The sequence below is a fragment of the Xiphophorus couchianus genome, chromosome 10 (assembly GCF_001444195.1).
Source record: "Xiphophorus couchianus chromosome 10, X_couchianus-1.0, whole genome shotgun sequence".
NCBI lineage: Eukaryota > Metazoa > Chordata > Actinopteri > Cyprinodontiformes > Poeciliidae > Xiphophorus > Xiphophorus couchianus.
The window spans coordinates 2,973,889-2,991,683 of record NC_040237.1 but is presented as its reverse complement, the minus strand read 5'-3'; the positions used below and the strand labels follow the sequence as shown (position 1 = coordinate 2,991,683).

General features: G+C 41.4%; 1 protein-coding gene across 31 annotated transcripts in view; it reads left to right on the top strand.

The window, feature by feature from the left end:
* The window catches only part of tcf7l2 (transcription factor 7 like 2), a 108,000-nt gene that overhangs the window by 75,921 nt on the left and 14,284 nt on the right, over positions 1-17,795 (top strand). For all 31 annotated transcript variants that reach the window (XM_028029379.1, XM_028029366.1, XM_028029369.1 and 28 more), the window contains 3 exons: positions 8,200-8,332; positions 11,100-11,202; positions 13,381-13,467. In XM_028029379.1, the coding sequence (XP_027885180.1) occupies positions 8,200-8,332; positions 11,100-11,202; positions 13,381-13,467 (323 nt within the window). The remainder of the gene's footprint in view (positions 1-8,199; positions 8,333-11,099; positions 11,203-13,380; positions 13,468-17,795) is intronic.

The following is a 17,795-nucleotide window of genomic DNA, read 5'->3' as shown; positions in this document are numbered from 1 at the left end:
CCCGGCTTCCTCACCGTCTCTGCTGTTTCTCAAGGCTCTGAGCGGCGTTTGGACAACTTTGTGCTGTTTGTGTGAGGGTCTGGGTCAAACAATCGTCTGTGCATAAATGACTGTGCGCCCCGTCCGGCCCCTTCCTGTTTTTACTGGAAGCAGAAACATCCTTTACTGCGGCAGTGTAACCTTATAGTGAAATATTTAGAGAAAAAACAAAACCAAACCTTTAACTAAAGTGTGTTTATAGTGGGTGGGGAGAGAAAGCATCTGTAAATATGACAGGAGCCAGAAGCCCGGTTCAATTAGCCGCTCTTCAAAATGGGAAAGGCAAGGAAATATACCATTCAAGTCAAACGGGAAACCAAACAACTCATTGCCTTTTCTTTTTCTATAATCAAATACACAATTTAAATGTTTAAAACACCTGGAACTGTGACGAGTAATTCAAAACAAAGACCAAGAAAGATTCAGTCCAGTTCAATTGAATCTAATTTATTGCTATCTTTTGTTAAAATCCCTGGTACTACATTTATTGATGCCATGATGGCTCATATAAATTAAATTGAACTAAAATGTTTTTTTTCCAAGTATGAATAACTTTTATTTAAAGTTGATCAGACTTTTGAGGACTTCCTGATTCCCTGGGATGTAAACATGACGTAGGATAGGCCCATTTCCCCTCCACCATTCTTCAGAATAGGAAACACAAGAAAACACAACATTGAAGTAAATCAGGAAATGACATGAAATGAACTCCTCATCTGATCCTGCGAACATCTATAATCAGATGGGCCAGCAATCATTTTAAAACTCTTTTAACTGTGATCAACAAGTCACCAAGGTTCATCTTACCACCATGTACAGTGATGAGGATGTAACGGAGGTAAAAATAAAATAAAATCTTCAAATTTCTCTGTGAGATTATTCAGCCGTTATACAAAATAGATTTATTTTAAGGCTTCTTGCTTATCCTCACATTTGCTGCCATTAAATGGTATTATTACCATAAAAACAAAAGTAGGAAAACAATAATTTCTTCTTAGGTCTGTTAATGTATCACAATATACAAAGGTTTTGAAAAGTTGCAGTTTCAAGACCACTAAGTTGTTCCTATGGCTTAAGGTCTTTTTATTTGGACTATAATCTTCTCCAGCTGCATGGAGCAATGCCCTTCCCCCTCTTGTTGCTGTGCACTGCTGGTCAACTGGCTAAAAGAAGGCTATCACACTTTTGCCTCACTTATAAGAATGTCAAATTTGGTATTTGGAAATATATCCATAACGTCTACTAAATGTACACATTTTTGCTGAAGTCAAAATCAAGATAACAAATAATTGTTATAATTGTAATATTACATGCATTTTATTTTGCTAATAAATACATTTAGTGTTTCTGTTTCAGATAAAAGCAAATAGATCATTTTATTATAAATTTTGTAAAGCTCTGTTTTCCTACAGCGAGAATCTCAGACTGGCTCTTGCTCATTTCTTATTTAATTTTATAGGAACACAAATTCTAAAACGGTTTTGTCAAGATCAAATAAATATCGTAAAGAAGACATTTGGAGTAAACAAAAAGGTGCATTGCTGAGATGTGATCATCTCAAAGGGAAACCATATTTACTCAAAAAAAAAAAAAAATATATATATATATATATATTTATTTGATCCAGCTCATGCCTTAACCATAAAATGTAAAGTAAGATTTCAATTTCCTCGCAGATTAACATATCTCTTTGTTAATGTCGCCTCCCAATTCAGATTCCTAATTGCTTGGCTTTCAGATGAAATTCTGAGAGGCTGATTGCATTTCAAAAGGCAGAATTCAGTCTGGCTCTTAACACCGTGATGCAACATCACCTCCTAGAGAAGCCCCCTTCAACTCAGGTATGGGGAGTTCAAGAGCCTGTTTACCCTGAAAGGGATGAGTGGGGGGGAGGAAGCTGCTTTAACACACATGCTTGTCTAAGAGGCGATTTGTCTTCACAGAATACAACAGTTCTGCCAAATAGCACTCCATATTTAAGCTATTTGATTTTATTTATCCCTGACATATCTGAGCATGTCCTTTCTGCGATTCCATTTGATGTGCCGACTATCAAAGATGGGAAGCGCAAATAAATGGTGACGAACGACTTGAAGTGCTGGCGGAGAGAGAGAGAGCAAGCAGGAGGAAGGGGAGCAAAGGCTCTGGCCCACATAATATTTTTGTTCGGCGCTCTGATCAAGCAGTCGGCGTGTCACTGCAGCAAAGTGAATAGATTAACTTTTAAATATAACTCTGGTCTCTAGAGCTCCTTGTCCTCTGAGATGCATCTTCCCTGCGAAAGAACTGATCAACTTCTTCACATTTTCGGTCTTTTTAAACGTCCCGACATAATAACAGTTACAGGTTCTGAATGTTGTGAAATAAAGACAGTCGGATTTCAGTTTGAACACGTGAGAAGTTGGCTGAAGGCTTTCATGTTCAGTTTTAATTTAAACCAGATTTCTGGGAGTTTGGAAAGGTTGGAAAAGGGTGGAATTTCTTATGTGTTTTCCAGGTCTCTATAAATAATAAATAGTAGTAGTAAGAAATAAAACTATAGAAATTATCCTATTATTCTAAACCTTCCTTCCTTGACCCTTTCCTGATGGATGGAGATTTCTGGTTTTCTTTGAGGGTCAAAAGATGGACAAACATACTTCAAGTTGTTTGATAAAGGTAGTAGATTTGATTCCAACAGCAAATGGATGCATTACATTATATCCAATTTTGTACAAAGCACATGTTTCTAATCTTCATTGGATTTTAACTAATTAAACAAAGTACACATTGGTCAATATAAGCCAAAAATGATGCTAGTTGTTACTTTTGATTCATTCAATAAATAGCGATTTGACCTGCAGTTAAGATACTGACCATGGATTTATTGGTGCATCTCAATTTTATAATAAAAAATGGCACTAAAAGTGAAGAGAACTCTGGGAATGTGCATTTGGAGAGTGTTCAGTTTTGACATAAGTAATTTGTAGGAACACTGTTTTGTATCTGAGTCAAATTCTGAAGTACTTGTCTGTTTGTGTTTGTTGTTGTTTGTTGATATTGGGGGTGGGGGGCGTATTTGGAGATGAAGATCTGTTTCCGTGGAGGGGGCTTTCTAAACCTCCCAGAGGATAACAGTGATAACAGAAACTGATGATGAGTGAAAGCAAATGATTGCTGAGACTTCCTTTTACTTTTGCTTGAATCAACTTCAAGCTTGAAGAGATGCACTAAATTAAGCACTTTCCTCAGTATTGCTTTTGTTTGTGTGTGTTTTTTTTTTTACCGTGTTGTGTCACTTGGATCTGGGGAAGAGCACTGCAGACGTTTTTTTTTTTGCTTGCTTTAGGAATTCAGAGGCTCTCTAATCCATCACATCGCTGTCATCCCCACATCTCTGTCCGCTCTTCCCTTCCCCTGCCCTGGCCTCACTACAGCTCATTAGCGCCCCGCAAGCTGTTGTGACAACTCATCATATCATGACATAAAGCAGAAGGACAGGGGGCTCCAGACCCCCACAGGGGCTCACAAGGTCGCCACCTTCACGTTTAGGGCTCAAATTGGCCCTGCGAGGTGCCACCAGGCGGAAATGCAAGGCCAACAGTTTTTCCTGTCCGGCCTCCACCTCTTGTGCTCCCCCTCTTTGTCTTTCTCCGTCCTGCTGTCACTTTTTCTCCTCTATCTGGCTTGTTCTGCTCCCCCACTTTCACCCCCACAGAGGGAGAACTTTAAGCAGCTCATTTTTTCGTCCACTTTCAAAAGGCTTTTCTCTGTTTCCTCTTTACTCGTACAGGAATGGGGGACATTGTTTGTTGATTCAGGCTGCTTTTCATGTGTGCAGATGCGTTTTGTGGTCATAAATTCAGTTAGTTCAAAACAGGATAAGCATCATACCTTTAAAATTTAGTTTTTGGACTTTTGAATCTAGTATCCTTTTTCGGAGACTTGAAAATCTGTGTTTGTTTGTCATAAGACGAGAGATGCTGGGAAGATGCAAGTCAGCAGGGGTGGCAGGAGCAGGAAGTGTTTTTATTTATATTTTTCTTTTCCTCCTGGCTGTTGTGGAGAAAAAAGAAGAGTCCAGTCTCCCACGTCGCCTGCTTTTGTGTCCCTCTGTGCGAGATGAGCTCGTATATTGTCCTGCTGTGGTCGTGGAGGACAGGTACTGGAGTTGCTGCTTCCCACAGCGACCACCGGTTGCCAGAGCAAAGTTTGTAGCAATGAATGCAGCTCACAATGTTAACAATATTTTTGAGGAAAACAAAGAATCCCAATTAAAAAAAAATACAAATAAAAGTTAAAATTCAGGTTATTTTTTGATCAGTACATATATTGTGATTTTTATGATTATAAAAGTCTGAGGTTGTGTCAATAGTGGAACTATTGAAAATGCTCCCTGTTCATGTTTTCACAAAGGGATAAAAATCTCCAACCGTGTTTGAAAAAGAACTGCACTTTCATATGTGCAAAGTCGTTTGGATGTAAAGTGTGGTAGGCTATAATTTTTTAAGTGGTATACTTTCAAAAACTGAATGAAAACAATGCACAGCCCCTTATGTAGGCATGCAGATTATCACAAAGATAAAAGTAATAAAATATATACGTAGAAACAAAAACAAGAATAATACACTGTACAGTATGTACAAGATCGTAACATAAATACTATGTTAGGGAAGAAAAGAGAGCAGAAAATGTGCCTTAGTCAAAGTGATATTATTAAATCAACATTGAACAATATTATTGCTGTTAGGATTAGGCCCATAGGAAGAAATAAGTCAGAATTAAGCAATTTAAGTCAGAATTATTACTCTTCTGAATTCTGAAAGAAAGTCAGAAATCTGATGAAAAGGTCTTTTAAGAAAGCCTAACATTAAAGTAATTATTTTTGTAATCCTCTTTCGTATAAGCCAGTTCAATTTTAATAATTCTAAAAACATTCAATTGTTAATGAAATAAAAAATGCAGTCTACATTAACCAAAAAAACATCAAATTGACCCTTTAGTTTAGCATTAGTAAAAAGCTATGAAACACACGCTAATTCCAATGACGTTAGTGGCAAATGGTTAACCACTAATTCTCACTAAATGTTCACACTTTTTCGTGGATGAAAATATTTCAGATTTTCATCTGAAGACAGTCTAAACTGTTAAAAACTGCAAAATGCTAACTTTCTTACAATAGTTAATCAATTTATGATTTTAAGATTTTAAAGAAAAGACGTAATGCAGTCCAAGGTTTCTAAAAACTGAAATAGCTGAGTTTACAATCAATAGAAAGCTAGGGCGCAGATGCTAGTTATAGCGTAGTTAGTGATTAATGACTAGCTAGTTGCAGTATTCCTACAATATTTAATCAGCCTATATATTTTAGACTTTAATCCAGATGTAATGCAGTCCAGAGGTGCTAAAAACAGAAATAGCTTTTTTGTAAAGGCAAAATAGGTGTTAGGGGGCAGATGCTAATTTTAGCATCATTAGGGGTTAACCACTTCCCATTTATTGTTCTTGCATTGTTTGATCAGTCCAACTGTTTTAGATTTTGAACTAAAGATGATAAAATGCAAAACTGAAGTAACTAACATTTTGCTTCTACTGGAAACAATGAAATGGGAGCTAACGTTGGCGTCATCAGGAACTGATGGTTAGCCAGTTATGTTCTCACAGTGCTTGCAAACCATTTGTACTTTGTCTTCTTCTACCTACCTAATACTCAAAATAATTCAGATATATTATTTAAAAGTAGTGGAGGATTTTTCACCACTTTTCTAGGAGTTTTGAAAGCCAGTCCGATAAGAAGCCTTCATCTGACTTCATCAGAGAGAACCTCAAGAATTACTTTCAGTCTTACTTCAAAATAAGTCTCAGTAATGACACAACAAGGTGTCCAGGTCTAAGCACTGTTGTTATACACATTGCAAGATAAAAGTTGTGCTTGTAGCAACTGGACAGCTCTTTGTGAAACAGATTTCACTTTGACAAGGAATACCTTAGCAGTTTTAATATTGCAAGACTCAGTCAAGTCAACACAGATGCAACAATTGATTTTTTTGACTGTTTTGTTGGAAACTTTTCCAAAAGCATTACATCCGCCTTACCAAATTATCTCTGTATTGAAACTCTGCTTCGATTTCCAGCTGCTGACTGGAATATATTGGTTTTTGCATCATTCCCGGGGGGGGCTTACCTCAACTCTGTAAGCAACTGTGATGTAAATAGTGCGGCCTCCAGCTTCCCTTTCAGCCCCATCGCACACCCTCTAGACTTGCTCTCACTGGATGGCCATTTTGAACCCTCGCCTCAATGGCTGTGGTCCCTGGACAAAAGAACTTGTATAAATGGCTACTAAAGCTTTTTAGCGCAGAGCGTTAAGGAACTCACAACATTCTTTCACATCATTACTCGAGGTGGGGATTGGGGGGAGGTGGAAGTTAGGAGGTGAGGGGTTGTGGGGAGGAGCGTCTTCTTCCGTTGACCTGCTAACTCTTGAGCTGCGTCCTGATCATTTCTTCACTTTTATTCCTTTTTTTGTTGTTGTTGTGAATGTACAGATCAGATTTGGGTTCCAAATGAGAGTCTTGGTTTCTTTTTAAGGAATCTCATTCCACCTATTCCTGCACCCCCCCCCCCCCCCTCCTCCTCCTCGACACACAAACACATCCCTCCCGTCCTTCCTCCCCCCTCCTCTCTCTTTCCCCCCTAGCCTTTTCAGCTCTGGGCTGTGAATGAGTCCCAGGAGTCTCTGTGCCTCCCTGGAGTTCTGCTGAGGTTCATTAATCTTTCATTGGGACCACGGCAATAGGGAACAGCAACCACTGCCCCCCCCTCTCTCTTTCCTGCTCTCTCACTCTCCCCCCCCCATCATTGCCACTGCGGAAAGAAAGCTGTATATGGGGATACTTGTTCAATTTTGACTGAACTACCAGGACAGAATTAGGAGTTTGGGTTTTGGGTGGACTGTTGCTGTATTAGCGATGGCTCCCTCCTCAAACTGTCTGGGCGCATGATTAGTTTTGTGGCATTAAGCTCCGCACACATTTTTTGTCCCGTCCTTGGCCCGCAAGCTCTTGCATTTGTATTGTCGACGAGCGCCGGGGCAACCGCGCATCTTAAGCGTGTAGCCCCCCCGCCGGCATCTAGACCCATTAATGTTTTTCAAAGTCTGGTGGAAATGTGCCACAGTGGAGCCTTCTTTCGCTCTTGCACGGTTTAAAGTCACTAATGAGGGTGTGTGGCCTGCGAGAGAAGAGACCGAACACACACACTCACGCACTCAGACAACTACAGCTGCTTGGTGTCTTACTCCTCTCGCCCCTCCTGAACATATCATCCATGTTATGAGAAGCCTGATTAGTGCTGCTTCTTTGGCTGCTGAGGGCAGGGTAAGGATGTGTGGGTAAAGAGGCAAGAGCTGCCTAATCTTGCGGCGCGGTTCTAATCTGGTTATCTCATGTTCACGGGGACTGTGCATGTCAGTCCCTGTCCCGTCCCGTCCCGGCCCGACAGAGAGGGCCCGAGCTGCTGTTAACACCAGACCCCTAAAGCTCCACTGTAATCTATGGGTAATTGACAATAAAACGGGGGTCTGCTCCACTTAGGAGCACAAAGAGAAGATTACATAGCTAAAACTAATTTGGAAAAAAAAAAAAATCAGAAATGGATTTTCATCCCCACCTCTCTTCTATTTACCCCCTTACCCTTATTACACTACTGACCGCACTCTCCCTGACTGAGGCCCTCAGGGAGTAAATAAAGTAGGGGGGAGGCATATTGGAGCTGGACTCTAGCTGCTAATGGCTGCAGATTTACTCCCGCTGCCTTGATTTTGTGGTTTACAGATGATCGATTACTTCGCTGCAGCGGTGGTTTAAAAGTGTTTAATCCAATATGACGCCCAAATAGGAACTGGCAAGCCCACAAACCTCTTAGATCGTGTTACCAAATTCCAGGGTTGATGCCGCAGAAGTGTTTTTAATTACAAACCATGCTATTTTTGCTGTGGTTTGGCGGCTTTGGCACCTTGAGAGTAACCAGAATTTGATCCGGTTTTTTTTTCCCCTCCTTCTTTCAGACCGAGCTACGACTCTTTAGCTGTTCTAAACCTAAATATTGACACCCCTGTCTCTTCTCTTTTCTCTCTCTCTTCTTTCTTTTTGTGTTCCTGCACATCCTTCTTTCTGTCAGTCTAATAAGGTTCCAGTGGTACAGCACCCACACCATGTGCACCCCCTCACGCCTCTGATCACCTACAGCAATGAGCACTTCACACCGGGGAACCCCCCACCTCACCTACAGACAGACGTGGATCCCAAAACTGGTAAGCCCCCAGCTGGTATTTCTTTCACTCTATAAATATTTATGGGGGGGGAGAGCAGAATCTGAACTACATTTTTTTGTGAAAATACTTGCAGCTCTTGATGTTTTTGTCACATTTGACCACAAATTATGTATTTAAATGTCAAGTTGTGCATAATTTTGAAGTTGGGGGTGGGGGACGTAATTTTCAAATTGTTCTACAAGTACGAATCTGAAAAGTGCAGCATGTGTTTTTTTCAGCTCCAAACCTGACTAAAATTTCATATAAATGCAGTTGTTCTGATAAGAGTTAACATACTTCAGAGAAACAGCTTTTGGTAGCTTTGGAGGAGCTGCAGGGATCCGCAGCTCTGGTGGGAGAATCTGTCATGGGACACTTAACATAATTTTTTTGGCCCGCCTGCCGAACGGTGTGTGTGGGAGAATGCTAATGTCACCCTGAACACACCATAAAATATGTTAGCAGGTGTTTTTCATCTGCTCATCATGTAGGAACGCTCTGCTTGTTCTGGGGGAACCTGTTGGAGCCTCCATTGACCGCAAACATGCAATCAGCACATTTTTTTAGTGTTCTTATGGCCTAGTCAAAGTACAGATCTAAATCCAAAGCACAGGTTGACTATTTTATGAATTTGTTGTCTTCTGATTTGATTTTATTCATGGTTATAAGAACAAACTGGATGGAATATACATTTCTGCCACTTTTCAGATATTTACCTCAGAAAACTATTGGAAACATATTTTCACTTCAACTTCACTGTTATGCACCACATGTGTGTTCCTCTGAAGTAACAAATATGAAAAACGTTCAAGGTAGATTCATACTTTTGTAAAACTGCCGTGCTATAATTTCTGCTCAAAGCTCTACTAAAATTCAGTGCAACGTGTTTGAAAAGTGTCTCCAGTAGAGAGTGAAATCCGAAGCATCTTCGAGAACGCCGCAGAAATCTGCATTTAAACATTTAGAATACAGTTCAGGTTCTTCTTTGTTCAGCTTCGTCTGTTTCTGACTGAGCTTCAGCGCTCGGTGGCTCGGTTTCTTCTCTTACTCGAGGACAACGACCTGAGCTGTGGCTCATAAAACGCCTCGTAAATCAGGGAATTTGGCAAACAGACTCGAACTCGCATGACCGCAAATCTGACTGCTCAACGCGAGGCAGCCTCGGTAGTTTGAGCTCAGATAAAAACGGAGACCTGCGATCTTCGAAGATTCCAGGAAGTCAAGCGCTCCTTATGCCTTTTCCTCAAGCTTTTAGCCTGTCGGACTTTCCTTTTTTTTTTAAATGCTTGGCAGCCTGTTGATTCTGCAGATCAGGTGCTGAATTCAACGTTTTTCTTTGCACCACTGTAGCATCTCCCACAAACATCCAGAGCACATTTTTTAGTTAATTTCATTCATTTCCGAGAGCATCTTGACCCAGCACTTAATTCTGTTAACTATCATTCAGCCCATTCTTCTTGGCTAATGTGCTTTTCAGTGCAGTGAATAATTTTGTGCTTTTTCTGTGGTCTCTGGCAGATTGGGCCCATGTTTTAGGTAATAATGTTCCCTTATTATGATTGCCCCCTTACAAAGGAGACATAATGTGCCAGCTGCTGTTTAATGTAGTGGTTAATGGGGCAGCTTAATTGGCCGCAGAGTTTAATTAATTAATGAGTTATATTGCTCGACGATGGGATAATGCTCTCTGGTTTTTCCACTCAATGGGACTCGCTTTTGCTAAAATGGTATTCCTGGACAGGTTGAGTCTCCCAGCCACATGCAAACTCATCACATTGTGCATCAGTAACAAAAGTACAAAGTTTAAACAGAAACCTGCGCCTAATCTGCAGCCACCATGAATACCTGAAGCACCACCAGCTGTGTAGAAATATCACACCATCACCCGCATAAATTTCCCAGTTTCTGATTTGCGCTTTTGCAGAACTCCAGTATTCTTTGATTGAAATTTCTGCAAAGAGAGAGGAAGTTATTTTTACGCTCGGCTGTGCTCGGGACCTTTTCTCTTTTTCTTATTATTATTTTGTTCGTTCAGGGCAGCTTGTCGATGCCGTTTCTTCCCCTGTCAGCTGCCACAGAAAAGTAAAAGGATGCTGAGATTGTTTTGGCGAACCGTCCCAGCAAAAATAAAAAAATTGGACATCTTTGTCGGTGTTTGTCACCGGGGAGGATAGCAAACGAAAATCAGCTGTTTTTTGGGGGCATATCTGGGAGATCTTCAGGAAGGTAGCTATACTAACATAGGTAGCATCTAGTCTAATGTTTGTTGATGTCTGCTGTTGCGTTTCTGATGTATGCATCAGGTAGCAATCCATAAAGTCAGCTGGCTTTACTGTTATTGGCAGCTCTCTGATCACAGAGACAGCTTTTTAATTCCCTCTCTTTGTTTTGTTAACTTCTAAACCTCCGTCATTTTATATCATTAATCTCCTGCTTTGCCAGACAAAATGTGACAAGAACCTCATCGGTGTTTTCTTCTCACTCCTCTACACCCTTGCCTCTTCCAACACATTGTGCCGCCTCCCTCAAAGCCCTTTGATCAGCAAGTGTGATTTTTAGCGCTGTGTACACACGAGCAACAAGGCCCCCCCTTCCTCCCTCTCTCGGCCTCCCTCCTCCTCGTCTTCCTCCCATCTTGTTCTGCTGTGATGTGAAACTCAACAAAGACTGAATTTGAGCACTGACAAAGATTTGGTTCTGTCTTCTTGTCCTCGTCTTGTCTGTCCACCTCCTCTCCCCTTCCTGTCATCTTCTCTTCCTTCCACAGGAATCCCGAGGCCTCCTCATCCTCCAGACATATCTCCTTATTACCCGTTGTCACCTGGCACCGTTGGCCAGATCCCCCATCCGCTAGGATGGTTAGTACCACAGTAAGCAACTCCTTTTATTATTATTCTTTCTTCTATCTTTCGTTTGAGTTTTGTGAAAGTCTAGAAGCATTCACATCTTTATGATGGTTGACAAATTTGATGGTGCCCCCAAATAAAATGTATTAATCTAGCATGATGTCACTCTACCTGTAATTTGAGTACTTTTAATCCCATGTTTGGAAATAATTGTTTTAGTTAAGGTAGGGCACTTTTGTGTCCTATGTGCTTTCTTCTACTGTCTTATCTCCAGTTTCCTCTAGGTTTTAGTTCTTTAGGGTTGATTTTGTGCTTGCAAACCATTTTTGTCCTAATTAGCCATTGCGTATTTGATAATTATTCAGGTGAAAGGCTTGGTGGTGATCCATTTACAGCGTTCTTGCAGAGCACAACAGATTTTTAGTTGAAATGGAAGGTTTCCAGAAAACTTGCTAAATCCAGTGGTTGGGCGCTACGGCAGTCATTCATCCAGCGGCCGTCGTGTTTTTGAGTTTAAACATTTTTAAAGTTGACAGGAAATTTGAAAATATCACTTTATTGAAAGATTAATACCTGAACACCAACTATAAAGTCTTAAAAATGCAAACATTTTTAAAAGACTTTGAAAAATAAGCAATGCTTAGGCTGGTGGGGGTGGAAAAAAAGCCTGGTTACCCGCCAGGCTTATAATGCACTGGGGAAAACCCTGAAATGAATAAGTGCAAATTTATTGCAAATTTAAGCTATCTTGTACATTTTTGGCACAATGCAGGTTTTAATTACATTCATAATGGTCTTTAGAAGTCTTACATTTGGAAAAACCTGGACCTTTACTGTAAAGTAGGGAAGTAATAGCACATTTGTAATCATAGCGAAAATGTTCGGCTCCTTCCCAGAGTTAATGTGCAGAACTAAATTACAGAACTCTATGTTCCACCGCATGGCTTTAAAAAGCTGCACCAAAATTAAACCATAGTTGGAGGACTTCCTCTACTGCAGTCTGCTTGAGAACGTTGTGGTTTGTCATTCAGTTATGGTGGCAATGAAAGACCAAAGCAAAGTTTGTTTTATTTGTAAGTTCAGACATCGTGTTTTCGTTACACATCTGCTTCACTTTCGTAGTATGTTTTTTTGCCTTTTATATTTTGAGAAGTAATATATTTTAACCCCAGGGAAAGAGAAAGTCTAGAATATGTGATCAATTTTTAAAAAATCTCAGCAACATTGGGTGACTCATTGGGGGTCCTAACAAAGTGGGTATTGTATTAAAAATTATTTTAAATATTGGATATTTAACCCACTCAAAACATTTACTGGAATTAAAGGTTAAACCTTTTTAGTTGTCTACTTTGATAAATAATCCAGTTATTTTAAGGCTTTTTACATATCATTATTTGGGGGGCAGCTTGTTTTTCCCATCTGGCTATTGAGTTAACAGTACAGTACGCTGAAGACAATTAAATCCCTTATGATCATTACTGAAAGTGGTTTTCCTCTTTGAAACCCAGAGTTGATTTTCTAACGCAATCTCTCCTGGACCTGCTTCCTTAAACTCTCACCGAGCTCAACTTTCCATTTTTCCGTCAAGTCCTATTTTGCATGTCTGCGTTTTCTCCAATTAGAGCAATGAGCTGTGATTGCCTGTGTTTTACCCACAATTCCTCACAGAGGCTCTCCCCTGGTAACTCTTGTCAACACTTGTTAATATGACAAAAGGCTACAAATTAAGCTCTGTTAATTTAATGTTTTCTCACCGCGATCTAAATACCGAGAGAAGCCCTGAGCGCAGTTGTGGCGCCCTTTGATTCGCTGCACTTTATTTTGGTATAAATTTACATTCATTATTGTTTGTCTTTGGATGTGTAGACCTCAATTAGCGTGATGGCTCCATTAAAGGGACCCGCGCTTCGTCTTTAATTATCACAACAAAACACCTAGTTCCAGCTCGGGGAGGAACGGGGCCCCACTCTGTCGACTCCGAGCAAAGGGTTATGAAATTTAATTAGCCACTGCTATCAAGATTTGTGGCATTCAAATTGTTCGGAGTTTTCCCTCACTTTGATCTGCGCTCTGCAATCCCCTCGATTTTTGTCCTGATCAAATGAGAATAAAGAGGCCCGCGGTGGGGCTTTGGCGTCCCCTCTTCCATCAACCTTATTCCTTTACCTTATCCGCTTTCTTCTTCTCTTTCCCTCTTCCCAGGCAAGGTCAACCTGTTTATCCAATCACGACAGGGGGGTTCAGACACCCCTACCCAACTGCGCTCACTGTCAACGCATCCATGTCAAGGTGAGTTAAACCTAAAGTGCACGAACACCTTCACACTCACTTCCTCCTCACTCATCTGTCTGCATCTTATCTGCGCACATCTTCCAGAAACGTCTCCCTTAAGGAGACGCTCACGCTCAACATCAGCGTGTTCAAAAGGCCAATTCTCCAGTGCAGGAAAGGGGCTCCAGCTTGCATGCTCAAATATTAATTATATTTATAATTTTCTAATGAGGCCCCTGAAGAACATTTACCCCCGCCGCATGTCAGGCAGAGCAGAAATGAAACGGAGGGGGCATGTCCTTGCTGCGAGTTGAAGCAGCCAAACAGATAAACAAACAGCGGCACCTTGTAGGTGACACCACGATGTGAAGCTCCGGTCGCCTCCGTCCGCCCCATTAGGGTCTAGTTCAAGTGCCGCTGTGGACATCAGGGCTCCCGCGAGAGGAGGCGAGTTGGTGTGTGTGTGTGTGTGTGTGTGTATTTATCATCTTGAACACATGTGCTGGTGTTTTTACTGGTGAGGAATGTGTTTCCTCTACATTGAGTTGGATTCTTCAGGCTCCTCTGGTCGTTGCTCGTCTGAAGCCGAGCTTGAGTTTAATTACAGCCTGATTGGAAAAGCAGCTCCTGAGGGCGGCTTGTTTAGTCCTCTGTGACAGTGATGGATCATGTATGCAAAGAGCCAGCAGCTGAGAAAGCACGGCCTCTTTTAGGCATATACAGAGTTTTTATGAGTAAAACCATTCCTACTTTTTACTGAGATGCTAGTGAAAGTGCCACAGTAACAGCGTCGCCCATCCCCTCCTCCGCCTGTTGCTGCACACTGCAGCTGGCGTTTTGCTCACTTGCAAGGTACACAAATAATGTCTTCATCTTTTTGGTATAATTCAAAGTAAAAACAGCTGCCCCTCCCCAACTTGTTGTCGAACACAGAGGAAACTTCTGTACTTTTGTCTCACTCACAGAACAGACAAATCAATGTAGAGCTGCCCCTCTCCCATCTCTTGCTGTGCACTGCGTGTCAGCTGACTGTAAGAATTCAACCAATTATTCAAATTTATTCAATTCGGTTCAATTAAAAATTATTGTATTTATTTCAAAGGTAAATTAAACGTGGTCGTAAATTAATCCATCAAAGAGTCGTTGTGGATGGTGATGCTGTGAGCAGGAAAAATCTCCAGTAGCAGTCAGTCTTGCAACATATCTGAAGAGGCCTCTGACTGACAGTCTCCTGACTATTATGGGATGCTAACAGCTCGATTGTCTGGGCAGCAGAGATATTTCAAAGTAGTATTGTTAGCATGCACTGCTAATCCACCTCATTTGCTTTTGCCACTCATCTTTAAATCTGTCTGGACATATGCTTAGGAAGCCAACCACTCCACTGATTTCCCTCTCAGTCATTTTTGCCCAACAAGTTTCAGTCAGTCCGTCGGATGGCAAGCCTGGTCGGACGTTGGCATCTGCCATCCCGGCCAACCGGAGCTTTAAGCGACTGCTAATTTGCTCCCTTAATGACAGCCCCTACAATGCGATCATCTTATTTCCAGTGCAACTAATTGAATATACTGACTGGGGGTGTAGGAGAGGGGGAGGGGGCCTGGCCATGGGGAAAGAGCTAATGCCCCTGTGATGAGGCCCCTAATTGAATTAGTATAACTGAATAGATGGAGAGCTCTGGGAGTTCTCTGGAGAAGGAGGGGAGGGGTTTAAAGCCCATTGCCCCACCCTTCCAAAAACGAAAAAAAACTCCTCACCAGAGGAGAGCAAAACATCCAAAACAATCGGCTTAATTGTATCAAACCTCCTTTCATATGTAGCCTTCAGCTAGTTGGTTTTGTTCAAAGCAAAGCAAAACGGTCAACGTGTTCAGGCAGCTCAGTCAGTCTGCAGCGAGCTCCGCTGACTGGAAGCAGAGTAAAGATGAGCCAAAGCCCAGCTCTTTACAGGGTTCACGCTGGTGCTGGAAGAACTTCAAAATGATTGAAGTTTTTAAGGTTTGGAATGTGTGTGATTTCTGTATAAATCCTTGAAAGTGCTTGATATTCAAACTACACAATTTGGTAATAAAACGCACTCCAGCATTTGATTAAAAGCCTAAATTTGGTTATTTACAGATGAAACCAGATATTAAAAGATAATAAAAAGCCTACAGTTTTCTTTCTTGTTGTCTGACATTAAATCAGACCAAACTTCTCTTATTTTAGGCAAGTTAGAATCATCAAAATTATTTCTATTTGCTAAGTGAAAGAAAACTTGTCGAGAATATTTTTTACAGATTTTTTAAATAACTTTCTCAGACTAGTCAGATGTACAAGGTGTGTGCAAGCGAGACATTTCAAAACAAAATTTTGTTATACTTTAGTGGACCTTCTCCCTGCGGTATAATGTAGAATACTAACACAAGACATTATTAATAACAGTAATAAGTAATATTGTATAATATGGAATTAAAACTCTCTGCTTTAGTTCATTAATACTGCTTTTTTCTCCAAAGTGCGGCGCTGGAAAAGTTTGAAAACTTACATTTAGGCCCGTCACAGTAAGCAATAAATCAATTAGATGCGTGATCAATTAAAAGGAGCAAGATGATTTGCACTTGCACAATTGTTTTTTCTTGTGTCTGGACTGGATGACAGAAGTCTTCAGTCTGGTGTTTTTGTCTCAACTCGCCTCTTTTTTGAAGGACGGTTTTGTTTACAGATACTTCAGTATCCATTTTATTTGTTGTTTCAATTGTCTTGCAGTTTAAGTGTTATATATGTGGCAGCTTATTGAACTTTGAGAGGTTGTACTTGCTTTATTTTATTAGTTGAAAAGGGTCTCAAAATGACAATTTTATGGTTTATCGCAATTCCTTCTGGGCCAATTTATCGCCTATCAAAAGTTGTTATTGTAACAGGCCTACTTATCTTAAAAATACTTTAAGAGTGCTTGAATTTTACTGTGGGAAAAGTATACGAACCCTGTTAGTTCAGTCAGGAGTTGGGTGGAATTAGGACTGAGGGAACGGCGCTGATAAGTCGTCCTGCAAAACGATCCATTCTGGTATGAAAGGAATCAGAGAAGTAGAGAGGAGCAAATCCAATGCATTATTTTGATAATGGGGTTGCAGCCAAAGCATGTTCCCCCTCATTGTGTGTGTGTGTGTGTGTTGGATGTATGTGGGACAGGTGGGTGGATGTGAAGACCATTTCGTCCCTTGTGATCAAGCCTGGCCCTTTGATATGTCCTCCTGTCATGCCGCTTCCTTCCTCTCTTTCCCGCGGAACGGCCACATCATTATACATTAAACAAGCGCAGGGGGCTACCGGCAATTAAGCTAACGCTCGGCCTCACTGCGCCGGTGACCCAATCCCCCATTTACCCTGCCTCCCCTCCCTTCTCCCGACAGCCATTCTTACCTTTTCAGATTGAGACGTAGAAGCCCCAGGGTTGCTGGGTAGGTGGGGGTCTCCACTGCCTCTATATGTTGCTTAAATTGGTCCAGGCTGCCGCTCGCTGCTGATGAGCCTCGATGATGATGATGATGATGACGATGATAATGCCCCGGACGCTTCAAAGGGATGGCCGTCATGTTTAAACCATAACCTGGGCCACGCGGTGGCTGCAGGGTGGAGGGGAGGAGGGAGGAGGCAGCAAGGGGACAAGGAGGAGTAGAGAAGAAGAACAGAGGAAATTTTAACAAGTGCACAGAGAGCGAAGGAGGGAGAGAAAGGAAAACGGAGGGAGCGGAGCAAACGCGGGCCCTAATGATGGGCTCTATGCAGCCACTACCGCCGCCGCCACTCTCCCCATCAGCCGATGACACGGCACAAACACCGGCGTGTCAGGGATGAAGGGAGGAGAGGGGGAAAGGAGAAATGGAGGAAAAGAGTTTGATGGGAGGAGGAGGTGGGGTAGTAGCTGTGGTACTCCCCTGAGATGGCCTCCAACAGAAACTAGTTGTTCCTGGCGAGTTTATCCTCATCATTATATTCTGGCTCGGAGCCATGCAGCCAGACACAGTCGGATAATGAGCTGCTTTAACAAAAAAATAAGAGTTACTCCTTCGTTTCTCCTTCATCCTTCTCTTAAATTTGTTTGGTCACGTGGAGGCCTTTAAACGTACACATGCGGATATATATATATATATATATATATATATATATATATATATATATACATACACACATTCTCAGATAATTAGCTCCACACACTCTCTGTGTGGCTGGTTCTGGGCTGTTAAATCGTTTCTTAAATAAGAGTTTCTGTGTGGCGGACCAGTTGGAGATTACGAAACCATGATGGGAGAGTGAGGTAGATAAAGATGGCAGCGGTGCTGACGGTGCTGAATTTGCAGATGG